At 45.0% G+C, this 18,780-nt stretch overlaps 1 protein-coding gene across 5 annotated transcripts in view; it reads right to left on the bottom strand.

Annotated features, from left to right (window-relative positions):
- The window catches only part of MYOCD (myocardin), a 111,326-nt gene that overhangs the window by 53,855 nt on the left and 38,691 nt on the right, over positions 1-18,780 (bottom strand). For 2 of the 5 annotated variants that reach the window (XM_058705890.1, XM_058705889.1), the window contains exons 2-5: positions 14,809-14,874; positions 5,307-5,362; positions 3,781-3,856; positions 773-934 (exon numbers count right to left, since the gene is read on the bottom strand). In XM_058705890.1, coding sequence (XP_058561873.1) covers positions 773-934; positions 3,781-3,856; positions 5,307-5,362; positions 14,809-14,874 — 360 coding nt within the window. Of the gene's footprint in view, positions 1-772; positions 935-3,780; positions 3,857-5,306; positions 5,363-9,944; positions 9,990-14,808; positions 14,875-18,780 lie in introns of those variants that run through there. The other 3 variants (XM_058705892.1, XM_058705891.1, XM_058705893.1) reach the window with 3 other exon arrangements.

The following is an 18,780-nucleotide window of genomic DNA, read 5'->3' as shown; positions in this document are numbered from 1 at the left end:
GTTGCTTATTAAATGTCAATAATCCTTAGAGCTCCTGGTGGTCATCACTGGAAGAAAAATCAAGTTCACCTATGGGAATGCTGAGTTCCCCTTTCTCTCCTCTACCACCGTTTTCCCAGTGCACTTGGGCTGTTTGCATCTACTTGGTCTCAACGATTTTATAGAGCTTATGAAAGAATTAATGTTTGTGTTCCCTCTGTAAGTATTTGTACTTCTTCATCCCTGGGGCCCCCATGAGGATTGTTACAAAGAATTTTCACACATGTCTATAATCTGAACTTCACTCCTGAGAGCCTCTGAGTTGGGCTAGGCTGGTGTCATTATCAGCATCTCAAGAGGCAAAGGGACCTGGGGAAGCCCCAACACACAACAAACAGGGCTTAGAGTTCAGGTCTTTTGATTCCAGTCCAGTGTCCTTTCTGCTCTACCAGTCTTCTTCCCTCTAGAAGAGGAGGGCTATAGGGGGCTGTGACTCCTAAGTGATAGAACCTTGCAGGGGAGAGGTTGGGAGAGTTCCATCAATTCAGGTTCTCCACCTGCTTGACTAGGACAACACTGATTGCTGTCAACCTGACCTTTGTAGGGTGAGTGGGTGGCAATCTCGTCCTCACTCCTAGGACCTCTGGTTTTGGAGACCACTCTGGGACAGCAACCCTTGGCATGACTCTTGTCTAGTGAGAGGCCCTGCCCCCAGGGCCTCAGGCAGGTCAGAGCCTTGGCTGCCCTCAGATCTCAGAGCACACAAGAGAAGCATGCCATGGGTTCTAAGTACCTTTTATGGCCTCTTTCACAGCAGAGTCCACGGGCAGTATGTTCTTCTCCACCAACTCCAGTGGCCCTGGCCGGAGAGCAATCTTTTCGTTGAGATCATCTGCAAGTCGGGCTCTCTTCAGCTTCATCTGAGCAGTTGGGATGGACCTCTCTGTAGTGGAGGCTAAGGGGTTGAAGCACAAAGAATCTGTTCTAGAATGTGACATTGTTTCTGGTTTGGGGGTTTTGCTTTTGTAAGTGAAACTCTGAGCCACATTAGGCTCTAATAATTTTCCAGTGCAATCATCATCACTTCACATGGATTAGCAGCAAAGACTAGATTCCTCCAAATAAAAGCAAATAGAGAGGCACAGAAGAGTTAGAGAAATGCATTTGGCCACAATTCTTTAAAAAAAAATGTGTGATTTGGTGATTCTGTGAACAGGCAATCCATGGGATCTACACTGCTTGCTGACCCTAAGCTGCAGCACTTGAATGCACATCCTGTCTATATATTGCCTGGCACAGGACAAGCCAGAAGCAAATATTACCTAGTAATGTAATTACTTGCAGTAGTAGGACTTCTTAAGGGGTTTAGATTTGGTGATGTTGTGATACTACCTGATTCAAATGTCAAAGTCAGTTGTCAAAGGAAAAAAAAGTCCCTTTGAAACAGTTACTTAACTAAACGGGGATCTTTAACACTGAATTTATCCAACAGGCAGTTTCTCATCATCTGAGGGTGACAAAGGTCACTAAGAAGACCTAAATCACCCCTATATTCCTCTTTTGGTTAGTCCCCAACTTATTTCTGTGTAAGAACTTGGAGGAGAATTTAGTCAACCGGTTATTGCTGTAAGGTAGAACTGTTAAGAGGCCATAAAAATTTGTACCTTTCCTCTCAACTCTGCAGTTTTAAAAGGGCAGATATTTACAGACCAGTCTTCCAGCCCTATTCTGTTATTATCAACCTACTAACCCAGGCCTAGTGTCTGGTGGCTGATCTAGAAATCTCCATCCAGGAGCAGTCTAGGGATGCTGTATGGTTGTAACAGGTCAGATCTTGTCTAGAAGCCACATCTTCAATGCACCTGATGCAAGGTAGAGATTACATCAGCACTCCAAACCAAAGAACAGGTGCACTCGAGCCTCAGTCCTCTCCAAAACATCCCCTAATCCTTCCTTAGGTCATGGCAAGGACTTCTCACTGGATACCCTGCCTCAGGGATCTTTCTGATTGGTCCTACACATCAATGCAGGATTAATCTTCAGAAAACACTCCTCTCTCGCATCCCCCCGAATGATGTTCTTCTGTCTGTCAGTCTGGCTGTTATGTGAGTGGAGATTCTCCATTCCCAAACGACTGTTCCAGTGACCCCGGTCCTCCCCCTTCTGTCCTGCATGTCTTAGTGGGTTCACCTTTGTACCTCTGCTTAGTTTCCTCGCCCTGGAGTGCTTCCTACCTTCTCCCTACCAGCAGCCATCTACTCTTCGGGTCTCAGCACAAAGCCTCTCTACTTCCTCTGTTCTTACCTGCCTCTTTTGCTGTGACTGCTTCTAGCACTCATGGCCATGGCCCTTGACCTACTACTGCTTCTAGAACTAGACCATGAGCCTTGGGAAGGAGGGATCATTTTGTACCCCAGCAGATCCTTGGTGCTCTAGGCCGTTAATCCTCAATTTCTGAGAGGATCACATGGGAACCATTAAGGACATGCAACTGAACTGGGGGCCAGGACAGCTCACAGTTTCATTTAATTGAAGCCTGTGATGAGTTTGGAGCATCTGGGTGGCTTAGTCGGTTAGGTGTCTGACTCTTCATCTTAGCTCAGATCTTGATTTTGGGGTCACGAGTTCAGGCCTCATGTTGGAGCCTACTCTAAAAAATAAAGAGGGGTGCCTGGGTGGCTCAGCTGGTTAAACTTCTAACTTTGGTTCAGGTCATGATCTTGCGGTTCGTGGGTTTGAGCCCCACATCAGGCTTTGTGCTGACAGCTCAGAGCCTGGAGCCTGCTTCAGATTCTGTGTCTCCCTCTTTCTCTTCCCCTCCCCTGCTCATACTCTACCTGTCTCTCTCTCAAAAATAAATGAAACATTAAAAAATTAAAAAAAAGACAAGACCATGATGATGTAACAAGTAACATTTCTCATGCTTTTTTTATTATAGTATTATTATGTACTTGTCCTCCCTAAGTATGGAGAATGCTAAAAAAAAGGTATATAAAAGACAGTGGAAGCACTGAGAAACTCTGTTTTTAATAGGTGGATGTCTTTCTTAACTATTTATACTTATTATTAGGGCTATGTTTTTGTTTTACACCCATAGTGGGGCTCGAACTCACAACCCTGAGATCAAGAGTCAAACACTCCCCTGACTGAGCCAGCCAGGTGCCCCAGGGCTGTTTTTGTTGTTGTTGTTGTTGTTGTTGTTGTTTTAATCACAGCTTCGAACTGTAAATACCATTTACATATGTTTTTTCATCCCTGAACCTGACCATAAATACAGTTTTGTTTCTGGTCTCTTTCACTCAACATCATCTTGGAAGACCTCTCTCATTAAATCATTTTTCTTTGAAAGCCTCGTTTGCAGTGGCTGCAAGGTATTCAATCACGCGGATGATGCAGAATTAATTCAGCCAATCCCCTAGAGTTGGACATTTCCCTGTTTTCGATGTTCCAACATCTAAAGTAATCCCTGAATAAGCATCACTGTATGTATCCAGTCTAGTGGATAGGCACGTCTAGTTAACATGCTAGAGATTTGTTACTGGCTAAAGAGCGGGCATGCTTTAGAGGAATCTGGTACATGGCAGGGAGAGACAGACTCAGAGATGGCACAGTGGAGATTGGAGTCCAGCCTATACCTTCCTGATCAGACTGTCTAAGTGGCCCTAAAACAACTCAAATGACCACTCTGGAAGATCAGGGGACGCTTTCTAAGAGGGCTTCACAAACATATAAAGAAAAGGACTCTGGCACAATGGCCCACCATTCGATGGCATCCGGGTTAATGCTTGGGTGCAGCCTCACCTTGAAGTACGTGCATATTAACCACGTCCGCGCAGTCAGGCCTGTTTCTGACCTTGTGCTTCAGCGTGTCTTCAGTCTGCAAGCACAAAGAACAAGTTCCACTGTGGACCTCAGACAGCCGAACTGCCTAGTTTTAGGCTTGAAAAGAACCCCGATTTCTCTCGAAAGGGGAAGGCATTCCTCAGAACCTGCAAATCTCCCCGGTCTCCTCCATTTTGATGCGGGAAGATTTACAAAAGCCTCTCTGGTCATTTCAGGATGGAAAAATTCAGTGAAGAGGTAAGAAGCCTGGGTCCACCCTCAAAGGCCGGGCAGGTATGTGTTAATAAAATAGTAATAAAGCTCAGATGATACTAAGCTGCCTGTGTTATAGTCCATTCTATTCCAGGGACTCTTAAAACAGCCACAAAACTGACTATGGTTAGAGACGAAATGTAGCCTGAGTCCATCCAGTGTAACATGACAATGTATGCCCTCTCTCTTAGGACCCATGGAAATGTAAAGGCTGCTATTCAGAAGCACGGTGAGTTAGAAGGATGCCCAGAGATAATTTACTGAGTCCCACAGTCTTCTCGATGGTGGAGTTGTCTGTGGGGACAGTGTGGACTCTGGCAGGGCACACCAAGACCTCAGGCCCTGATTTCCAGTTCTGGGTTTTTATGCCACTCTATTGGATCTCCTATTTGCCCCCTGAGAGGGATCTAGCGATCACTCCAGTTCTGATCAAAGACAGCTGTTTTCCAGGGAACAGAGACCACAGCCTCTCCTGCACAACTTTAAAGAGGTACAGAGCTCTGCTCCTTTCTCCACCCACAAAGTAGCTGTGAGGCTAGGATAGGTAGACAAAGAAATCCCAGGACAAAGGCACGCCCCCCGCCCCTCCACCTCCCTGCGTTTCCTTCTCATACAGGGCTGATGCCAGCTAAATAGTATTAATTGTATTACTGATAAGGTCAGTTTGCAGAGATCTGCTATGAAGGTGCAACATATGTGCCAATTATGCCCCCTCCTGAATGTTAAAAAGAAAACCAAAAGAAACAAACAACAACAACAAAAAAACCAGAAATAAAGAGAAATAAACTCAATGCCTTTTGCCTTGAAGTCGCTGTAGGTCATCTCTGTACACACAGCCTCTATCTTATCACTGAATTGGATTTTTAAAAATCCGATTGTTAGAAAGGACTATAAAAGGCTTTTGGAAACCTGACATCTACAGCATCCTTGCAACATCAAAAAGACTGGAGACGTGTTTTTGTTTTTGGGTTTTTTTGGAGACTTTTTTTAAGGTAACAAATAGTTTCAAAGCTAAATGTGGTTGATCACATTTCCAGTCTTGGGTACACAGGAGTAAGGTCCCCTACTGTGTGTGTGTGTGTGTGTGTGTGTGTGTGTGTGTGTGTATGTGGGGCAGGGCACGTATTAAGTTTACTGTGGAAATTGTACCTGCTTGAGCCAAAGCTCAGCACTCAGAGATCTATACCCTGGAGTCTAAGTTCAGAAAGAAGGGCAGCTTGCCAAAAAATTACCTTGTCACTATCCAAATGTTTTCTTTGCTCATGGAATTCAGTTGGGCTTTTCAGTGCTGCAACAGAAAGACAGAGACGTGAGCAGAGGCGGGCTGAGGACACCAAGCAGCAAGATGGCATCTGCCGGTGTGCTTGCGGAGCTGTGCACAGTATGGGCGTGAGCGCCTTTATTAGGCCATAAGCGATCGGAGAGGAGAGGACCAGAGGATACCAGCTTCCCGGAAGCCACAGGATACAGAGGCAGGTGGAACCGAGGCCGAAGACAGGAGGAGCAGCAAAGGCAGGATGTGCAATAGAAAGAGAGGTGGGGGAGACAGAGCATTCGAGATCCTGAGGAAACACGGGGGCCCGTGGAAGACTAGGCACAGAAGAGATGCTCCAGAGTGAGGGAGAGGGGTGGATGGGGTGACTAACGCCCTCTTTGACTTTGCTCTGCCCTTGAGTGCAAACATCTGGGTAGAGGCTGCAGACCATGGCGGGTGCGTCCCAACCCATAGGAAGGGACACGTACTGTGGATAAGGTCGGTGACTGGTTGGACAGGAACATGCAACTGAGGGTGCTGAGTGAGAAGCACAGAATCAGACTTTGAGGGCTGGAAGGGACCCTGGAGATAATGAAATAAACTCTCACCCTGAACAAATGGGGCAATAGAAGTCCACAGAAATCAGATGACTTACCCGGGGTCACACAGTTAGGGCTAAGAGCCTAGGTCCTCTGACGACCTCACTTCTTTCAAGGCGTATCAACAAAATACGCCAAAGTAACAAAATATGCCAAAATATTAACACCCAGGAGACACAGGCACCGGTCAGGCAAAGCGCATGGCAGCCTGGGCCCAATGCTGCCTCCATTCCTCCCTCTTGCTCCTGCTCACGATTTGAAAGCAGCTCTCCACCGTGATGGGGACTCTGTTTTGACTTAGCAAAGAAGTAGAACATCATTCAGCAAAATTCCGCATTTTTAAGGAGCTTTCCCGATCCCCGGAAACAATTGATAAGGAGCCGCACGCAACCACTGTTTGTAACAAGCGAGGAGCTTGGTCAGTGGTTACAGAACCACACTGAGTACTTTTCTGAACTGTTAAGTCTGGGCAAGCCAATGAATCGCATGATCCGGTGTTCTAATACTGCTCCCGCAGATGTCCACTCTTAAGTGGCAGGCAATGAAATCTTCTTCCAAGCTTTGGCCAGCTTAAAAAATTGGGCTTCTGGCCGGATTGGCACTTGGGGCTGTGTGTGTGTGTGTGTGTGTGTGTGTGTGTGTGTGTGTGTGATGCCTTCTTTGGTCTTTAAGGTCATGCTAAATCTGAGCAACATGTTCAGAAGGGCTCTCTGGACATCAAACAAATGGCACTGCAGTCCTGGCAACTGGTCAACCCCGTTATCGTCTATGGAGGGCACTGCTTGGGAAGCCACTAAGGCACGCTCCCTCTCAGTCTCCCTGCCTCACCTGGACATTAACAATGTTGACCAAAGGAACATGCTGAATCGCCCCAGCTGGCTAAGAATACTGGACAAGAGCACCCTCCTCACTTTGAGCAGAGATTAAGATGCTTCCCTTCTTATAGGAAAAGTAACAGAACGCGTTGCTTAAATATCACATTTCCCAATGATCTAACAAAAATTTCTCTTTGCTGCTTTCACTCTTAAAATGGGCTTCTTTGCAAACTCTGCCATTTCACATGTCTCCCCCCCCCCGCATTTGTCCCCACTCAGTAACTCTGGGAAATCATCTGGAGAAACGTGCTGTTCAACCACATCGCTCGTGCATTGCCTCTGATTCAGGTCTATTTGCCATCCTTTGAAAGGAGGCTCGTCTTTTCCTACATTTGATCATAGTTGCAATTTATCTTGATGGAGTTCTGAAAACAACTCCTGTTTCCCCAGGTAACCAGATCTTGCAAGTCTGCTTGAAGTCCGGGGGGCCCTGGTGAATCTGTACGATCTCAGTGGATAGGTCTTCACCTCCGCCCTATAGTCTGGCAGTCATCTAGGCATTACATATCGATGTTGGCCTAGTCACTTGTCTAATCCAGAAAGGAAACGATCTTTGTGTGGCTGTACTAAGTGGTTAAAAAGAATGAACACATCCTTCTCCTTAAGCAGCAGCCCTTATGGGAACAGTATGAATCTATCCTGAGATACCACTTACATTCCAAACTCGATTGGTTTTAATTGGGCTTAGGAATTAGGAGGAATTTATCTGGTTCTCTTACTCCCAAGGCTCTTCAATTCCTATTAGCATAGCTTATTGAATGTTCTAAGAAACACTGCATTTCCTGTATCTTAGCTTTGGAGTGAGAGCTGTAATTCATCACTTCTTGGTGTTAACAACTCCCCCCGTGAAATGATCTGCACAGTCCGGGTCTCTGATGCCAGGAACACAAAGGTCTTCTGGAACCTTCTATCACAGGGTGGGAGATGCTATGTCCACTTGGCAAGGGCTTGGGAAGAAAGCCAAAGAGGTCCCTACACTGCATTTTACCACACGCTCTTCCCCTCAGGGCTTCAGAGATGTTATGTGGGGTACTGGCTTGAGGTCACACCATGGAAAACTGTCCTGTCACGGTCCTGTGATTGACATTTGCTTTCTTCTGTGACTCGAGAGAATGTGCATTTTAGCCATTTCCCCTGAGGGCCAGAGAAAACCATATCACAACCCCCCAAGTCGACTCTTTGGAAAATAAATAAAGGACCTCTTGCTGCCAGCCCTGGGAATATCAAATGGCAAAATTTTGTTTTACAGGGACATTGACATTTAAGATTGAAAAGGAATTTGGATTTCTAAATTAAAAAAAAAAACTAATAAGTCAATGTGATTTCAAATTAGAATACGGTTGTAAATTCAGTCAGCCGCATAGCTAACTCGTTCTCCCTGGAGGAAGATTAATCACTTCTCACAAGGGAATTCATGTTTTCGCCTTGGAGTTTGGTTACGGGCTATTCCTATTTCGGTCCTGTGGCTCCAGCTAATTTGGGTCAGCTGTGTGTATAAACATTTGCTTACTAAAGCTCAGAAAAAAAGGTCCTAAGAAAGGCCAGGCCCCCTGCTGTCCCCGGCTCTGGACTCTACAGGAGCCCAGGAACAGGAGAATGCAGGTCTTGGGGCCCCTGGGGAATCAGCTAAGGGAAGGGGCTGACTCTCCAGTACAAGGTGGGGGGGGGCCTGATGTTGACAGCAGCTCATGGGGTCGCCCCCTCCCAGGCTTGCAGGACAGAACCCAGCTCCTCAGTGTTCCAGAGGAGGACGAAAATGCAGCCTCAAAGGGCTGGTGTCCTGGGACACCAGATGGAACAGTGGTTCTCAGCGTGTGGCCCCTGGATGGGCTGAAGAAATGTCAATTCTCAGGCCCCACCCAGACCCACAAAATCAGAACCTTAGGGGTGGACCCCAGGGATTCGTGTTTTAATGAGCCCTCCTTGCCAATGGTGATGTACAAGTTTGAGAACCTTGGCTCTGGAGTTTGTAAGGCCAGTGTCTCCTGATCTAGGGTCTTTGGGAACATGGGAGTCCAACCAGGGAGTGACGAATTTCTAGGACCGATTTTCAGGATTTCAAGTAGCTGAAGAAGAGGGGTATGGGTGCCCAGAGAAAGACCAGTTGGGGCTGATGGAACTGTCACTTTTCAATGTTGCTACCTAGGATCCTAACGGCATGCTTTTGAGATGGCTGTTCTCACCAAAGACCAGCTGTTCAGTTTAAATGCCATCAATTCATCAAAAACAGACGGATTCATAATTTACAAATTTAGGGTTCTTTGGGCGTGAGGGGGGCGGAGACAAAACAATTTGAAACACAGGATCCATGGCAGTGTGGAGTATAACTAAAGTCCTTTTGGGTGACCGAAAATTTGGGAACTACCCTTCCGGGCTCCATCCTTGCTTAGTCTCCTCAAACACGTCTGGGAGTCTTCCTGCTCTGTCTCCCACCTGTAAAATGGGCTTAGAAATGCTTCTGTTTGCCTCACTTTTAAAGACAAAGCGCATCGTGAATGGCTGTCTTCCTGAGATACGTGCTCTGCGTAAGTGATCATGCTTTGGAAATGACATTCCCTCTTTAGATTGGCAATGCACTGCCCATTTGGTATCAAAGGACAGTCTCAGGAGTCTGAAAATGTAGCTTCGTTACATTTAAGACCTGGCCACACGTTTGAGGCAGTTGAATGCAACATGCGTGAATACTTTGGGGATTTCTCAGAAGACGACTGTGAAGACAAATTCAAAGGACGCCTGTCATCACCGGCTTACTGGTTTCCGAGGAACAAGGAACCAGAAAATGGGAGGGAAAAGAAAACATTTAGGGTTGTTGACCACTGCCCCCCCCCCCCCCCCCCGTATGGGCTTGCCAGGAAAATCCACAGTGCCTTTTCCTGACTCTGAATTTGACATGTTAGAAAGGAGAGAAGAGGCAGACAGATTAAAACCCTCGTGCCGTGTTCTGCTGAAACAGCCAACAGTGTGTGCTAGGGTGACGTAGGGAGAAGCCAAGTCAGAAGGATGCACTGAGAAGAGGAAGACACACTTTGCCCAGGCAACTTCTCAGAACTACCAAGAAGCTGCATGTGGTGTGGGTACAGGAGTTGCCCCAGTCATTCTCGCTGCTATTCAGGAAAGGCACCACAGAACTCAGGGATTTACCAGGGCTTTGCAGTAAGTATGAGGCTGCTGTGGCTGGAATTTAGTCTGCAAAACAAATAAAGGCAGCACCGTTCATAGACAGCTCATCGTATCTTTAAATCCATTTACAATGATCAGGTCATGGACCCAAGCTGCCCAGACATTTCATCCCGGCCGGCGGTGGCTTTCTCGGACTTTCCGTGGAGATGCCACAGCCACTCGGGGCCACCCGTGTATGCGGTTCTCTTCAGCTCTGTATTCCGGGAGAATGGGCTACCTGTTCCCTCCTCTCCCGCCTGGGTTCTTACAGATTAGCCCCACTTTACTAGCAGAGGGAGAGGGAAGGAGAAAGTAGTTCTTTCCTTCCGTCCTCGAAGATATTCAGTCCCATGCAGTGGTGCATGGTCGTCTGATACCGCTACTCTAAACAACCAAGCAGGGGTGATCTGGGGCCCCTTCCAGACAGTAAGCATCTGAAACAGAACTCACGTCTGACTCCTCTGTGTTCCACAGGGCCCTCCTCACAGCAGATGGTCAAAATACTACTGAGCTGCCGTGATCATTCATCACACCTACTCCACAGAGCTCATCACCCTTCTGCACTGAGGCTTCCCAAGTGGTTGGAATAAGGTGGTGTTAAGACTCCACCCAGGAGAGTGATGCCCCAGGAAAAGAATGGTGATGGAGAAAATCTGCAGGAGAAATGGTGAACAGATCCAAGCCCCACAGGTCCACAGGGGAGGAGGTTGGCTCTGTCGTAAAGCTGTGAGAAAACAGAGAAGGTAGATGTCTTTTGCAGGCTTGACCCCCAAAAGGGTGGGGCATCGAGGTGCTCCCTTTGAATCCTGGTTGGTGGTGCGGCACCTGGGTGGCTCAGTCAGTTGGGCGTCTGACTTTGGCTTAGGTCATGATCTCGTGGTTCGTGGGGTGGAGCCCCCCCCCCCCCCCCCGCCCCCTGGTCAGGCTCTGTGCTGATTAACTCAGAGCCTGGAGCCTGCTTCAGATTCTGTGTCTCCCTCTCTCTCTCTCTGTCCCTCCCCTGCTAGTGCTGTCTCTGTCTGTCTCTCTCTCTCTCAAAATTAAAGAAACATTAAAAGAAAAAAAATTGAATCCTGGTTGGTCGTGGCAAAGGAGACAACTTGAAATCTCCATTTGGAGAGGTGGGATTTTGGACAGGGTATTTCACAGAGATTTTACGACTATTTTGAAAACATGAATTCTACAATGGCATTTTAAATTGAAAGCAATCTAAGAATCTGGCCTGCACCCATGCTCCCTGGTCTGAGAACCTCTTCCCACTGCTGAAAGTTGTCCTAGCGGTTCCGTGCTGGCCTCGGAATTCTGCCCTTGTTGACTAAATTCAAGGAACAATGGGTTTCCGTTCATTCAAAGCATCTGAAGGGGAAAATCCCCAGACCCATAAATGGACAAAAGGAATAAGTAAATGCTTAAGAGAAGTGATTCAGGGGGGTTATATAAAGAGAATGTGTCCCTGGGTGCTGTAGACTGTTTCTCAGCAACAAAACCTGCAGGATACATGCCCAAGAAGAAGGAAGGAGTTAAATTCAATTCATTTGGACCAGTTTCACTAGTCAACGGAAAGTTACACGCGGCTCAGTTCATCGGAGTCAGTAGGGGGAGAAACCTTAGAATTTCATCAGCAACGTCATGTGCAGCTGAAGCGAGATCTGCCACGGGGCGAATGCGGTGAAATTTGTCCTTCACTCTTGGTCACGGTGAGGCGTAGGTGATGATGTAAAACCTGACGCCATTTTGTGAGAACCATTGGGTTTCCCTTGGCATGTTCACACACACGTATTTTTAATTTTCCCACATCCCGACTGAATCTTTTGGCCACAAAATGCTTGATGAGAGGAGCGTAAGTAGGTGCTTTTAAAGTTCAAGCAATTCCTTTTGAATATTTGAAGAAAGAGCTCTATGCAGGGACCAGGATGTATAGGTTCTGCCCTCAGTTCTGTCACCATAGGAGTGGCATTGAGATTTAATCTAATATAAAACTTAAGACAAGGATAGCAGGTGTTTCTGTCGACCAGTTAAGAACAGTGATGCTATATAGTAATGATGTAGGGACAGTGAATAATTTGCTTGGCCATCAGCCTTCAATGTAGGTGATTTATGACAAGTTTTAAAACTTGGTGGGGGGGGGGAGGAGGATTGCAGTTATTTCAAATGTTATGGATACAGTGAGATTATATCAAATAATTATGTAAAAAACTCTACCTTAAATTCTACTTCTGTGAGTTTCCTACCACCAATCCCCCTAGAATCTTGAGTCTGTTCAAGGGACTGTCTTGCTCATCGTTGTCCCTACAGGGCCCAGCACACTACCCTGCACAAAGTCTGGTTCATAACAACATTTGTTGCATTGATTGAATCGATAGGACCCCGAGACCGTTGCCTCTTCTTTGCTTCCCGCGATCAGTTGCCTTTACACATGAACCGTTAGGTGCCAGAGAAAACACACGCTGCTCTGTGCTACATTTCGGTGGCATGTTTCATCTCTGACTGGATTGACAAAGCTAACCATCTCCGTCCCCAACCTCTCAGCAAGTGAAAGATATGTCTTGGGTCTAACTTCCTGAGAAGAGCTTAGTCGAGGTCTGTCCGGGTTGGGTGGGGCTGGCCGTGTGCACCTGTTGCGGGTTTGACATTTTTTCCACGGCAGAATCTATACCCTTAGGAAGCCTAGTTGAGGGGAGGCGGCTGACGACCATGGAAACCAGATGACATTTAATTAACCTTTATCATTTTGCTGAATGAGAAACAAAAAAAAAAAATCATTTTGTTCTCATAGGAATTTCTCCCAGTAATTATCTTAATGGTTCAATGGACTAAGGATGCAAAATTTCCGTCGGGCGGTATTTCCTTAATACGCACATGATTTGGTTCTGGAAATCCTAGAGAACAAAATATCATATTGCCATCGAACCCTACTCCACAAAGGGACACTAAATTTACAAAACATACATAGAGGTATTATTTTAAATTGCATCATAGGGTTCATTTCTACCTTTCCTAGGTGTTTTTTTTTTTTCTTACGGATTTCCAAAGATTTAATCCCATAAACGTCAAAAAAAAAAAAAAAGATGGGGTACCTGGGTGGCTCAGTCGGTTAAGCGTCCGACTTCGGCTCAGGTCATGATCTCAGAGTTTGTGAGTTCGAGCCCTGTGTCAGGCTCTGTGCTGACAGCTCAGAGACTGGAGTCTGCTTCAGATTCTGTCTCTCCCTATCTCTCTCTCTCTGCCCATTCCCTGCTCACACATACTCTCTCTCAAAAATAAATAAGCATTTAAAAAATTAAAAAAAAATAAAGAAAGGGGGAAATGAATTTATTCTTATCCAAATGCCAGTTGCAAGGCTCAGGCTCAGAGTATTTAAGCACATGACTCAAGCTTTAGATAAATAAGGTGTGAGCAGCTTAAGCAGACTGAAATGTACTGGGTCTCTTTACCCCATGTGCCTTTCCAGAATCAAAGAAAAGAAACACCGGCGAGGGAATAGATTATTTTCATACTACCCAACTAGACGTGTTCCTCGTATATCTGAGGGCATGAGTACAGATCGAGGCCCGCTGAGAGAGGATCCTGGCGGACCTACGCTCGTCCACAACCCACTCTTAGTGAGTAACTCTTCCAGATGAAGCATAACCACGTCACATCCTACACATTTGTAACAGGATTCCCCAAAACACTGGTCTGATCAGCTTTGAAAATGTAGTGATCTGCCCGGAAGTCTGCAGACTTTTGCGCTTTCCCGAGTTTTTAGTGCTTCTCCTCTTTAGTGGGCTCAGATGAAAAAGGCCAGTCAGATGTGGCCCCTCTGGGTTCTCAACTCGGTTGTACATCTTGTGTGAGCGGGCTTTAAATTGCAGGGTGAGCTGTTTCTTTTGTGCTCATTAGCAAACCTCTAAAAAAAAAAAAAAAAGGTGTTCTCCTGGAAGGTCACCTGTGGTTTACTGTCGGTAGGGCTGAGCCATTAACAAAGAGCTATTTTTGAATTACAAAGGAAAAGGCTTGAAAAATTCTCAGTTCTCATCTGGCTCAGAGGCACAGACTATACTTAAACTTTCAGACCTTGGGTCATAGGGCTCTGTATTACGACCGCAGGACATTCTATCCAGGCCAAACTGGCTGCTTGTGAGAGGCTGAACTCTGAAGTCGTAGTCATGACGAGTCTGGATTTCTGCGGGAGTCATTACGGGTTTTGATTTTTAACTTTTGTTGGGGAAGAAAGTTACAAAGCATGACCTAAAGGGGCTTGAACTGGGACTTCATTCATTCAGGGAGGTCTTCTGTCTCTTTATAGATAATCAAGAGTTGGCTTTAATTGCTTACTTGGTGGGAAAATTTAAATCTATCTACTAAAAAAGATAATGACAATCCTCCTTCTTTGACCCAATTTATGTCCAGTAATTCAATATTATACTATTTATGCTAGAGTGTCATTACTTCTCAGCCTTCCTTGATGGTATTCAATTAATTGTGGACTCAGGTACCCCAAATAGAACTGAGGTGAGAAGAGGGATAAGTGATGGATGCCTCTGGAAAGAGTGGTGATTTACATCCTATTCTAAAAGGAAGAGAAGGGTGAAGGGGGCCCACAGGGAATTGTACTTACTCTAAAAACAAACCCATCAACTGGAATTTTAGGTACAACCTATAGCATTAAAGGGAAGCCCTTGTAGGTGAGTAGTGTCTGGGGCAAAGCATCCAAGGTCTGGAGTTTCTGCAGACATAGCGTCTATGAGGATCTGGGGAGACCCATGTGTTGGCTTAGGTTCAAGGACCTCTGAGGTGCTTTCCAGCTCCCAAATTGTACGCCCCCATAGTAACAGGTCAGCGAACAAGAGATAGGGCTACTCACGTGGTGTTATGCCTTGGTTAGCAAGTTGTTCCTGGGTCCTTCTCTGTTGAAGTCGTAACTGCAAAACTTAGAAAACAAAGTGTTTGTTTGTAAGTTGGGCCGCGTGTGATTATAGTCATTTATATTCACATCATAATTTTTGCCCAGCTCTTCTCATTTCATTTTTAGACCAGTCTCGAACGTTTGTGTCAACTACGTTTGTGTTTCTGTGGCAGACGTGGAGAAAGAAAAAACTGAGAGATGCCAAGCGGGTTGCAGGGATTTGCAGGAAGTCTGTGACAAGCTAGGGCTGGAACACCCATGCCCTCTTTGAAGTGAATGTTGTTCTCACAGCCCTAGGCTCACTCGCTCCTCCTTATTAGCCACTTGGGGGGATAAACACCACCCAGTTCTGCTGGGAATTTGTCTGTGCTTTCGAAAGGGAGCCAGCATGAAGAAAGCGTAGGCCTTGGGGTCTCATATGGGTTCAAATCTCATCTCTAGCGCCTTCAAAAGGCAGGTAATCCTGGGCAAGCTGCTTACCCTTTCTGATACTCACTTTCCTCATCTGTAAATGGGAACGATGTGTTCCTGAAGGTGTTGCTATAAAGTCCGATAAGCAATAAACGCAAGTTGCTTAGCTGAGTGCTTGGCACACAATAGTTCATCAATAAACAGTGGTATTATGTGCATCTGGGATCCATTTGGAATTTCAAAGATAGGCTATTAGAGTCATGCTTTGCTTAGAAGAAATAAAACACTGTAAACTGTCCAAACTTTGTATTATAAACACTTATGTTGCTATCCATAGCGCAAATAGATTATATATATCATACACAATATACATGTAAATAGTAAAAAAAAAAAAAAAAAGACTATGTAAAATTGTGAGTGTAGCATTTGTGATTTTCTCCTCCGCTCTCCCCCCTCTCCCCCTGAAAAATTCTACCTTTGGACACTTGGCCTCTCCCTCATGGAGACTCCATTTTCTCAGGGAGACTCTAAGTTTACCGTCTTGGCTCCTGGGTTTGAGTGGCTCAGAATAATGACAGAAAGAGCAAAAGTTTGTAAAAAAGAGGGACTGGTCTAATCAACATGTAATGAAAAGAGAGAAGGAGAGAACTGTTTTGAGGAAGAGAAAATGAGAATGGAGACAAGAGCAAAACCAGGAAGGCTATGTGGACTGACTTTCAAGTTTATTTAGTATCTCAGAGTGAGGCTTCAGAGAAAATGTAGTCACAAGATCTCCTGAATGTCAGCGTAATGGGGAAAGATGATTTTTTAAAGTGCTGTCATGGTTTTGAATGGGATCATCAACCTTCTTCGAGAGAGATCAATGCTGTTGAATTACTTTTAATTACTTTCAGTTGCTAGACTGTGTTTCATTGAATAGCCTCATCTGACTCGGAGTTAGGACTGGACAATAAAGAAGACAAAATTATGTTACTTTGCAGGTAAATGAAAATGATACGAGACTTTGTTATTTAAGCCCTCCTTCGGAACAACCCTCCCACCAATAAAAACTGTAAGCTCTGAACAAAATATGAGAAATAACCACCTGGGGATTCTGAATAGGAAACAAAATCATGTAGGGTATAGAGGCAAGTTGAAACTTGGAGAGGTGACTTCCACGGGGGTGAGCTTCCTATTTGGGGGACAACTGAGAGTGACTTGGAGTCATGAAGTAGCAGGTCAAAAGCAACTAAAACTCTAACAGAAAACCTACTCATCTTTCTGGCCTGAGGACTCAGGGAAAGGAAAGCAGACAACCATGGCTGAGCACCATAGATTGAGGAAGACACCATGTACGGGAGAGAGCTGGAAAAGGGAGGGATCCCCTGACTATGTGTATGGACCCTCACAAGTTTCAATCTGGTCCTTTAATGAAGTTTCCATGGGGCAGACTCAAAGCAGCACGGCAAAGGTTTAAAATCAAAGTGAAACTCGAACCTCTGTGCACATAGGCAAAAAAGGACTTAACGTTCGAATATTCAGGGTTAATTTTGTGCTCAAACCAAACAGAAAGAAATCACCAGTCTCCAGAGGATTGTGAAAGAACTCAAGGGTTTATGTAATACAAGACAGAACGTCCAGAATACAATCCAAAATTACTTTACACACAAGGAACCAGGAAAATGTGACTCATTTTAAATAGAAAAGACCATTAGCTGATGCTAGCCTTGAGACGACCCACATGTTGGAATTATCCTACAAGTACTTTAAAGTAGTTATTTTCAACTATGTTCAATGAAGTAAAAGAAAACATGCTTGAAATGAATGGAATGACAGGATATCTCAGCTGCAAAATAGCCACATAAAAAGAAACCAAATAAAAATTAAAACGTAATGGTAGGATATCTATACTCTAAATAATAATAATAGTAAATGCTAATAAATATAAATATACTCTAATAATAATAAATCCATGGATGAGCTTATTAATAAAAGAATAAATATCAGAGGAATGAATCAGTAAACTTGAAAATAGACCAAACTTACGAAGAGAGAGAAAAATGATGGGAAAAAAACGGACATACAGATAGCCCCATGGATCTGTGAAACAATATCAAAAAATCTAACATCAGTTAATTAGAGTCCCAGAAAGAGTGCAGAGAAATAACTAATAGCCCAAACATCCCAAATTTCATGAAAGACATAAATTCACAGATTCCAAAAAAGTCAACAAACCCCACACCAGCCATATTCACAGAAAACCACACTTAGACACATCACAATCCAATGGCTGAAAACCTAAGAAAGAGGAAATCTTAAAAGTATCTAGGGAAAACCAACACATTATATAAAGGGAAACACCAATTCTCATCAGAAACTATGGAGGCCAGAAGATAAAACAAAAACAAAATGCAAAACAGAAAACAAATGTCAACTCCAAAGAGAAAATGTCCTCTAGAAATGAAGGCAAAATAAAGATGTGTTCAGGTAAAGGGAAAGGTCATTTGTTGCCAGCAGATTTTGCTACAAGAAATGCTTAAGGAGGGGCGCCTGGATGGCTCAGTTGGTTAAGTGTCTTACTTTGGCTCAGGTCATGATCTCATGGTTGGTTTCATGTGTTCAAGTCCTGTTTTGGTCTCTGTGCTGACAGCTTGGAGCCTGAAGCCTGCTTCAGATTCTGTGTCTCCCTCTCTATGCCCCTGCCCTGCTAGTGTGCTCACTCTCTCTCTTTCTCTCTCTCTCTCAAAAAAAAAAAAAAAAAAAAAAAAGAGTAAATAAACATTTAAAAAAAGAAAAAAGAGGGGCACCTGGGTGGCTTAGTAGGTTAAGCGTCCAACTTTGGCTCAGGTCATGATCTCACAGTTTGTGAGTTAGAGCCCTGCATCGGGATCATGGTTTGTGAGTTCGAGCCCCGCATCAGGCTCTGTGCTGACAGCTCAGAGCCTGAAGCCTGCTTCAGATTCCGGGTCTCTTCTTCTCTCTGCCCTTCCCATGCTCATGCTGTCTCTCAATAATAATAATGTTAAAAAAATTAAAAAAAAAAAGAAAGCTAGACAGGTTAGGGGTGCCTGGGTGGTTCAGTGGGTCAAGCATCTGACTCTTGATTTTGGCTCATGTCTTGATCTCATGGTTAGTGGGATTGAGCCCCACGTTGGGCTCTGTGCTGGCAGCATAGAGCCTGCTTGGGATTCTCTCCTCCCTCTCTCTTTGCCCCTCTCCCACTTGTATGTGCGCTCTCTCTCTCTCAAAATAAATAGACATTTAAAAAAAATGATACACAGGCTGTATCAATATCAGATTAAAAAAAAGACTTCAAGTCAAGGAGTATTATCAGAGATAAAGAAAGGACATTTTATAATCATAAAAGGGACAATTCATCCAAAGACCTAGCCACTATAAATGGATAGGCATCAGGGGCACCTGAGTGGTTCAGTCGGTTAAGTGTCTGACTTTGGCTCAGGTCATGATCTCACAGTTCGTGAGTTCGACCTCGCATCGGGCTCTGTGCAGACAGCTCAGAGCCTGGAGCCTGCTTCAGAT

Source organism: Neofelis nebulosa, chromosome 16, assembly GCF_028018385.1.
Source record: "Neofelis nebulosa isolate mNeoNeb1 chromosome 16, mNeoNeb1.pri, whole genome shotgun sequence".
Classification (NCBI taxonomy): domain Eukaryota; kingdom Metazoa; phylum Chordata; class Mammalia; order Carnivora; family Felidae; genus Neofelis; species Neofelis nebulosa.
Note: the sequence above shows the minus strand (reverse complement) of the source record. Positions and strands in the feature narration are given on the sequence as shown.